Below are 8,498 nucleotides of genomic sequence, written 5' to 3' on the forward strand. Positions count from 1 at the left end.
AGTTTGCTGCAAATGGAGCCAAACCCTGAGTCCATGAGCTCCTGGTTCTGGGCAGAGATTGGTCCCTGATCCTAGCTTTGGGTCTCTCAGGTGCAGGCCCCATGTCTGACCCCCTTCTGAGGGCAGTGGGACCCCACAGTCTGGCTGCCTCAGACCCCAGACCCAGTGCCTCCCAAGCTCCCAGTGCTTAAACACCCTCCCCTAGAGTCCACGGGGCGGTGGGAGCTCTGGTGTCCAACTAAACCCTTCAGCAGGGCAGGAAAGCACCTAGCACAGGCTTAGCAAAGGAGATTCTCACCCACAGGCACGTGGGGGTCATTTGGGGGGGGGTGTTTGTTTTGAGCCCAAGGAATGAGGAGGGCTGGCAGTATTGTCAAAACAGCAGTATTGCTAAGCCCCAACATTCAAAACATCCTGAGTCAGACCCCGAAAATCAGGAGACAGCCCCCAAAATTATGATTTATTTTTAAACAATGAATGGTTTTTGAGCTGTCTTCTGATTTTTGACACCCCCCCACCCCATGTGTGCATGTCACGTAGTGTTGCCAGTTTATAGCCGGGGATACAATTTTGGCCACTGCATCCCGACAACAATTAATTTCATGTGCCAGCCTCCACATCAGCTCTGCACCCCCAACCCCACCTCAGTTAATATCGTGCCCTCCAGCCCTGACCTCTGCCCCAGCCCATCAACTCTGCTCCACAACCCATTCTGCAGCGCCCAGTGCCCCCAGCTCCGCACCAGTTAGTCGAGTAGCCGGCAGCACAGCAGGGGTCCTTTATAAGCAATACAGACAGCAACACACTGATCAGCCATTGCATTAGCTCGTCACTTACAGACACCTCACTCAGGGGGAGTTAAGGTCGCTGCTGCAGAGAGACCGCCCGCTCCCCAGGGCTTTCAGGACTGTGGGCATCAAACCCAGCTCTCCAAACACTAGGAAATGCTCAGTCCAAGTCCCCCCAGCCTACGCCCTTAGAGAACGCTTGATTTTGTCCTTGACTGACTACATGGGACAATTAGCCCTGTCTCCGTGGTAGGTCAGCCCAAGGACTCGGCCTGTCCGGGTAAGTGCAGCCCTCTTTGATGTGGTTTATTTTCAAAGGGAAGTGATTCCCCAATTCCCCGATGTGTGCTCACGAAGGCAGGAGGCTCCCTGCTCGCATCAGCCCAGGGGGCCAGGGAGTCGTGCGCAGTGAGTTTGTTCTTCGGAGGTTGCCCGGAGCAGAGAGGCGGGTAATTAATGGGGGGGGAGGCTTCCATTTATTACACGTGTGTTGTGATCGCCACAGTCAGGCCCAATGGCCTCTTCCCGGGGAACGATATGGTTTAAAACCCCCCTCTCCAGGGTGCTCCCGTGATTGGTCAGGGCAGACCCAGCGGTGACAGCACGTCTAGTTCTTTCCAATCAGGTCGCAGTGTCACATCTGCAAAACACCCAGCTCCTGCCAGCCCAGGGAGCAAGAGTCCGAGCGTCAGGGTCGAACCCGCAGGACTCAGGGGAGCTGCTGCGGGGCCCCGGGTCACAGCCGCACGGTGTGTTCCACAGGAGTAAATTGCATTTCACCCCATCTGAAAGGAATAAAATCAATAATTCAATTTGTCATATTTGAGTTCTGCTCCCTGAAGTGAAGGTCAGTGCAAATAGAGCCGAGAGACGGGCGGAGGGGCCAGAAGCCAAACCAGGAATTCCCTGTCAGCTGCTCCATCAGGAGGTGGGTGAGTTTGGTGGGTACATCCCATCAGACCTGGGCTCCCTCTGCCCGACCAGCAGGGCTCACTGCAGGTGCATCCGTGGACTCGTTTCCTGGCGGGGACAGAGGCACAGACGGAGACGTTGGCAGGCGGCGACGGTGCAAGAAACGACCCCCGGGCTGCAAAAGGAAAGAATCCAACTGATGAAGGAGGAGAGTCAGTTAATGACCCTTCCCTGAGCATTAACCCAGCCCAGCCAGGAGCCCCCCAGGCCAAAGGGCCACCAGCGCCTCACATCCCTGTGCTGGAGAACGTCCAGCCGGTAAATCATCATTAGTCTGGTAGCGGAGGTGTTAATTCTCCAAGGCCCATTGCTCCCGCCAACCCCACCGCAGCCCAGGGCAGGCTGCGTAGCAGGGGAAGAGTGCAGGGGGCCCAATCCCCCAGCCCCTGCCACTGATACCCCCTGGGACAAACACAGGGTGGAGGGTCCTACTGCCACTTCTGCCTCTCCGGAGGATGGGGGGAGGACAGCCCTGCTGCTGGCCCTCAGGGGAAGAGGCCCCCGCTGCCACTGCTCCCAGGCAGAGGGCCCTGCCATTGCTGGGGGAGAAGGGAAGCCCCTGCCTGCCCAATGTTGGTAGACACCCCCCAGCCTAGCCCAGACCACAGCTCTTGTGCGCCCATGTGCATAATCCAGCCCTGCCTGACCCAGTTACTCTCGTCTTCCCAGGAATCACTTTCTCCAGGACGGAGGCTGCCCAGCAAGTCGTGACCCCCAGAGACATCCAGAGCATAACACTCCCTTCCTTAGGGGGCTTTGTCCCTGGGCTGCAGCATTAATGCCGCTCATGCTCGTTCCGGTGCTCTGCCCAGCGCAAACGACAGAGAAGCGACAGGTACCCTTTGCTCATCGTGGAGAGGAAGGAGAAGAGGAGGAAGGCGGCAATCAGCACCTTCTCCAGGAAGAGCCCGATCCAGAGAGCAGGGATGGCTAAGGGCCACCTACCTGTGGTAGAAAAGTATCAGATCAGTACATGGACAGGAGCCCCCAGGGAGTTTCTGTGAGGTGTGAGAGTGGTACCTGCCCAGAGCCCCACCCGGCACCCCCACACGGGCACAGCACAGACCGGAGAACTGCTGGTTCTCAGCCATCCCACGCCTGCTCCCATGCCCCTGCCCCCGGCTCAGATCAGTCTGAGTCTACACCTAGCCCAGCAGGGGATGCTGAGACCCTCACGGGTCCAGGTTTTGCTGGAGAGATTTGCAGAGAGAAATTAACAGTTCATTCCCGTACGTCTCCCCCGTTGGGAAACACGAGACGAGAGGGGAAATAGCAAAAAGGGTCCCCACCCTGCTGTGCACGGCTTCGCACACACACATACACAAGCAGTTGCTGCTCATCTAGGTGTGTGTGGGGAGGGGGGAATCTCCAGAGGAAATCAGAGCTAGAGCAGAAATTCCCCCTGGTCCTTCCTGTACTGCAGCCCCCTCCGTACAGGCAAAAGTCTCCCCCTGGCCCCACTTTAACACCGGCTCAGTCAACTCCCTGGTCAGTGTCTGGGCTGAGCTGGGTTGTTCCCCGCCCTGGTACCAGCCCCCGGTGGGGAGGGGCGTGGGGCTGGGGGGAGCTCGCACTCACCGCTCACAGACACGACGGTGCCAGCGCCGGATCTGATCTCCTCATCGGCTCCCGACCCCTTCTCAAACTTCACACAGCGATAGATCCCGGCGTCCTCGGGGCGGGTGTCACTGATGCGGATGGTGAAGTCTGTGCTAGAGCCATTCACAGCCCGCGTCACCCGGGGGAATGATCCCACCTGTGCATAAACGAGCTGGCCACTGCCCGAGCCCTTGAACCACTTCATGGGTCCCACTGGAACGAGCCCAGTCACAGAGCAGATCAGAGTGAGAGTCTCTCCCGCTGACACCGACACGGCGCCCTGGGGCTGCAGCAGCTGGAACTCCTGGGCCCCGGCCCCTGGAAGGAGAGAACAGGCCGGGCGGAGAGAGGAGAGAGAGAGATTTTATTTGGACAGCCTGAGCTTAAAACTCCAGACATTTCATTCACAGACTAGTCCAGCTCCTAGCCTGGGCTCAGCTCTTCTCCCCTCTCCCCCTCAGGCTGTGATTCGCAGCTGTTTGCAGCCCTCATCTTGGGCGGGGAGCCAGTGAAGAACGAACCAGGATTATGACACTCCCCTGCCTTAAATAGGTTTTACATATGGCGGGAATCCTTTGTCTCCCAGTGTGATTCCCACCTCCCGGTCAGTGGGAAAATACTCATATTCTTATGGAGTCCAGTATCAGGTGACTTGATCACATGACCCTGCAGCCATAACTCAGAGTTAGTTTGCAGGGTCCCCAGGAGGACTTCTCTGTGGGTGATAACCATCTTCTGGGACCTATTCTTCTCTCTAATGGCTCTTCCTCACAGCAGCCATCTAGACTGATTGCATTCTGTCTGGGGCGTTCCCCAGGTGTAAACACACTTGTAATGGATACATAGTCAATATTCCTAACTTCAGATACAGACATGATACATGCATACACATAGGATAATCATAGTTAGTAAATCAGAACCTTTCCCATGATACCTCACATGACCCATCTCGCAGAAAATACATCTTAGATCTGCGATAATCACATCATAAGCATATCTCTATGAAGAATATGGGGCGTAGTGTCACAACATCTCCTAGAAGAGCAGGGTTTGCAGGGCTGAGACGAAGCACTGCTCAGCCACCCCTCCCAGACTCACTCACAGAGAGTCAGGCTCTTCAGTGAGGATTTGAAATTAAAAGAAAGACGTCCCTAGCTCACTGCAGAAATCTCCCTGTGACGAGGGGCTCCCTGGGGCATCTCTTACACATCTAGTTAATGGCGAGATAGCAGGATTGCCAGCCCCAAACGTTAAAAAAATAAATCACAAGTCAGGCCCCCAAAATCACGAGATTGGCTTAAAAATCAGGAGATTAAAAATAGATATTTGGGGGTTTTTTATTTGTTTTCTGGCTGATCAGCCTGTAGGGCACACTCACCTCACATTCTCCAGCTTCTCTCCACAAGGAGGGTGAGAAACTTAAGTTAAAAATAAAATAATTTTAAAAAATGTTAAAAAATTAAACACAATAAAAAAGTAAATAAAAATATAAAAAAGCAAAGCAAAGCTGGGAGTTTGCTGATTCCAGCAGCTGGAACTCTAAGAAACACTCCCAATATTGCGAGACTCATGATAAAATCATAATAGTTGGCAACACTGAGACTTTGGGCCCTTTACAGTCCTAGCCCGACAGGTCAGATTCCCCAGTTACCTGTTAGCGTTCTTTAAGGAGTTAGCAAAGGACGAGGCGAAGGGAATTCCTAACCTTTCTGACTGTCGCCCCTCAAGAGGAGGAATGCTTGGCAGTGCCGGGCTAAGGGGTGAAGTGCTGCCCTGGGTTACGGTACTAGCTGGAAGCAAAGAGCAAATGGCCACAGCTCAGTGTGGGAAGAAGGTAAATGCTGGGGTGCCCAGCGCTAGGATGGGGCTGGGCCAGCGCTTTTTTTGAAGTGCAGTTGAATAGCCGCGTGGCACCATTAATCAAGGCAATGGAGGAATGTGGCGAGCGGGACAAAGGCACCGTGCACCACACCAGCAGATCAAACTCAGCGCTCATCACTACTTATTCATTGTGCATCTGCGGTGTGGGAGCACATGGGAGTCCTAGCCACAGGCCAGGACCCCGTTGTCCGAGGTGCTGCATGAACACTGAGCAAAATGATGGGCACTGCGCCAACGAGCGGACAGGCTAAGGGTCTGTCTACACTGGAGCGGGAGGGCAGGATTTCCAGCCGCAGGAGACATGCCCCCACTAGCTTTGATTCAGCGAGTGCACTCAAAATAGCAGAGTAGCCCTGCCAGCAGGACATGCAAGCTCCCCCAGGAGGTACCTAGGGTTCCTATGGCAACACACCATTAGTCATCTCTCAATGCAAACCGGAAGGAACCGTTTAAAAACTCCATGCTGGTGGGTTACAAGCTAATTTGAACTGCCAAGAGGAAAACAAACTGTCTGCAGCACTGTGGCTAGCCAAAGGAAGACGTTGCTCTCTGTGCAGCAGCAGTCAAGCCAGAAAGAGGAAATCCGATGCTGTTAAGAAGGGATCAGACCAGGGCCGGCTCCAGGGTTTTGGCCACCCCAAGCAGCCAAACAAAAAAACAACCAAACAAACAAAAAGCCGCGATCGCAATCGCGATCTGCAGCGGCAATTCGGCGGGAGGCCCTTCGCTCCGAGCAGGAGTGAGGGACCATCCGCCGAATTGCCGCCGAACAGCTGGACGTGCCGCCCCTCTCCGGAGTGGCCGCCCCAAGCACCTGCTTGGTAAGCTGGTGCCTGGAGCCGGCCCTGGATCAGACAGTAACACAGGGAATGCTGTCGTGCCACTATGGGAAAGGAGAAATAGAAAAGATTCATAGAAGGGCAACAAACTTTAGACTAGATGGTTAGTGCCCCTATGGGCAATATAGATATGTTGATGGGTAGCTTCTACACTTGTGGTTTTCAACCTTTTTTCATTTGCGGACCCCCCAAAAATTTAGGCTGGAGGTGCAGACCCCTTTGGAAGTCTGAGACATCGCCTGCGGAGCTACAGGGGTCCAGAGACCACAGGCTGAAAACTGCTGTTCTGCACTCACCAGGGATCTCCAGGAGAAGAATCAGCAGCAGGCATGGAAGAGACAATCCAGACACTTGGGTTGATGGAGCCATTGTGATGGCAGAGGGGAAACCTTACAGCCTCGCTGCCTTTGCCAGCTCTCCAATGTCCGTTGAGCTACTGAGAAGTTTACGGCTCCAGCTCAGATCATCCCCTGGCCCTACCGCAGAAGGAAGTAGATTGCATTAGTGATGGCTCCAGCTGCTAGCTTTGTTCAGACTTAACTATTAACGTACTTTGCTTCTCATAGCAAAGCGGTTGTTGCTGTCCCACCTTCTTTCATGAAGCTTCACTTTCTCCAGTCCTTTGCCCTCCTCGACATGATGGTCCGATGGGGCCAAAACTGCAGAGATCTCATGACATGAGCCCCTCTCCCAGATCAAAACCTGATCCATCCAACGGGCCTTTTCCCGTCTGGCTCAGACATGGAACTGAAACTGCAAGGGCAGGTTTGGATCCAGCGCTTCCAGCCTGAAACGCCCATTCCCAAGAAAGATAACATAAAATAAAGCCCTTGGATTCAAAGTAGCCCTTTGGCCCATCTCTAATTGTCCGCATGAACACGAGACGTTGTTTGAAATCCCACTTGATTTGTGCCCAACCAGCTCCTGCTTGACTGATGTTACGAGTAGGGCAGGCACTGAGACGGTTAACTATCTGTGTTCCTTTTCGCTTGATTTCCTGTGGTGACTTCCCAGTTCCCTTAGAGTCTAGACCTACAGCCCCACAAACCACTCCCTGCGCACGAGGCCTGCGTGGGGATTTGCCTTGCCTACAGCCATCACTGGCATGGACAGGCCAAATTGCTGTGGGCACGGGTGGAACTTCCCAGCTTTGCCTGTCTAATCCCGCGTAGCTAATCCTGCATGGGGACAGGCTCCGGTAGCTCCCCACAGCCGGGGACAGGCTCCGGTAGCTCCCCGCGGCAGGGGACAGGCTCCAGGAGCTCCCCGCGGCCGGGGACAGGCTCCGGTAGCTCCCCGCAGCTGGGGACAGGCTCCGGTAGCAGGGAGGCAGCGGGAAACTACATGCTAAAAGTAGCCGCGTAGACAGGGAGGCACAGGCGCCGACTTTCTACTGTGCTGGGGGGTGCTCTGCCCCAGACCTCACTGATACCAGTCAGCTCTGTGTGTTCTTGGGGAACCAGGGCGCAGGATCCAGCCTGTCTGACTCATGAAGGACACCCTGCCCCCCACACACCCCCCAGCCTCTGCTTGAACCAAAACCGATCCGAGAAAAGACTGGCAGAGAGCAGTGAAGGGCGGTGGGAGACACACCAAGACCCCTCCCGACAAGGGTGACAGGATTAAGGCATCTCCATTAGCCTAGAGATGACCAGAGATGCCAAGGCAAGAACCGCTCAGAACTCTGGGACCAGAACAGCAGGGAAGCAGTGCATGCTGGGGGATCTCTGCTCCAGATGTTAATGAACCTACGACTGCACACCCCCAGCTCAGCAGTTATCAGACCCATTATAGTAATGAATCCTTGATTGACATCCAAAATACTGAAGCTGCCTAATTGCATTGTGAGCTCCCTGGAAGGAACACTGCCCATAGCCAGGAATGATCAGCTCCTATCATCTACTCTAGACTAAAGAAAACCCTTCAGTCATCAATTTACCCATAAACAAATCGAGTGTTCTCCCTTGAACCATTGTTGTTTCTCCACAAAACCCCCGACCTACGTTCAAGTCAGTGTTCTGATGCCTGGATCCAAACTCTGCATCGGTTCCTCTGGGACTCCATCTTCTCCTGACGGATCGTGCTGGGGGCTCTGCCTGTCTCCAGCACTCCAGACCCTCAGCTACCACCACCACCTGGGACCAGTTCAACCTGCATGGAATGGTGAGATCCCAGCTCCAGCTCTCTCTCTGTTTTCTTTTCTACCTCAGGCAGGTCTAGTATTTTTATGTTTGAGTTTTGTAACCTTTAATAATGTAACTGTTATGTTGGTTTAGGCTCCTTGCATAGTTCTCACTATTATTCAGTAAATAACTCGTATGGTTAAGCTGGTTGCTTCCCTCTCGCTCTCTCTGAACTTTACTCTTTTGTGTTTTTAGCTTCCCCATTTACTCTGCAGCAACGCTCCTCGTACCTAAGC

At 54.1% G+C, this 8,498-nt stretch overlaps 1 protein-coding gene across 1 annotated transcript; it reads right to left on the reverse strand.

Moving 5' to 3' along the window:
• Positions 1 to 763: 763 nt before the first annotated feature.
• LOC128847112 (signal-regulatory protein beta-1-like) lies at positions 764 to 6,574 on the reverse strand. Its single transcript, XM_054046451.1, has 4 exons — positions 6,376 to 6,574; positions 3,339 to 3,677; positions 2,600 to 2,705; positions 764 to 1,875 (listed from the first exon to the last, which is right to left on the reverse strand). Exons 1-4 carry the CDS (start codon positions 6,446 to 6,448, stop codon positions 1,779 to 1,781), a joined length of 615 nt encoding a protein of 204 aa, XP_053902426.1. The 5' UTR covers positions 6,449 to 6,574; the 3' UTR covers positions 764 to 1,778.
• Positions 6,575 to 8,498: the final 1,924 nt, after the last annotated feature.

This window comes from Malaclemys terrapin, chromosome 12, assembly GCF_027887155.1.
Source record: "Malaclemys terrapin pileata isolate rMalTer1 chromosome 12, rMalTer1.hap1, whole genome shotgun sequence".
Classification (NCBI taxonomy): domain Eukaryota; kingdom Metazoa; phylum Chordata; order Testudines; family Emydidae; genus Malaclemys; species Malaclemys terrapin.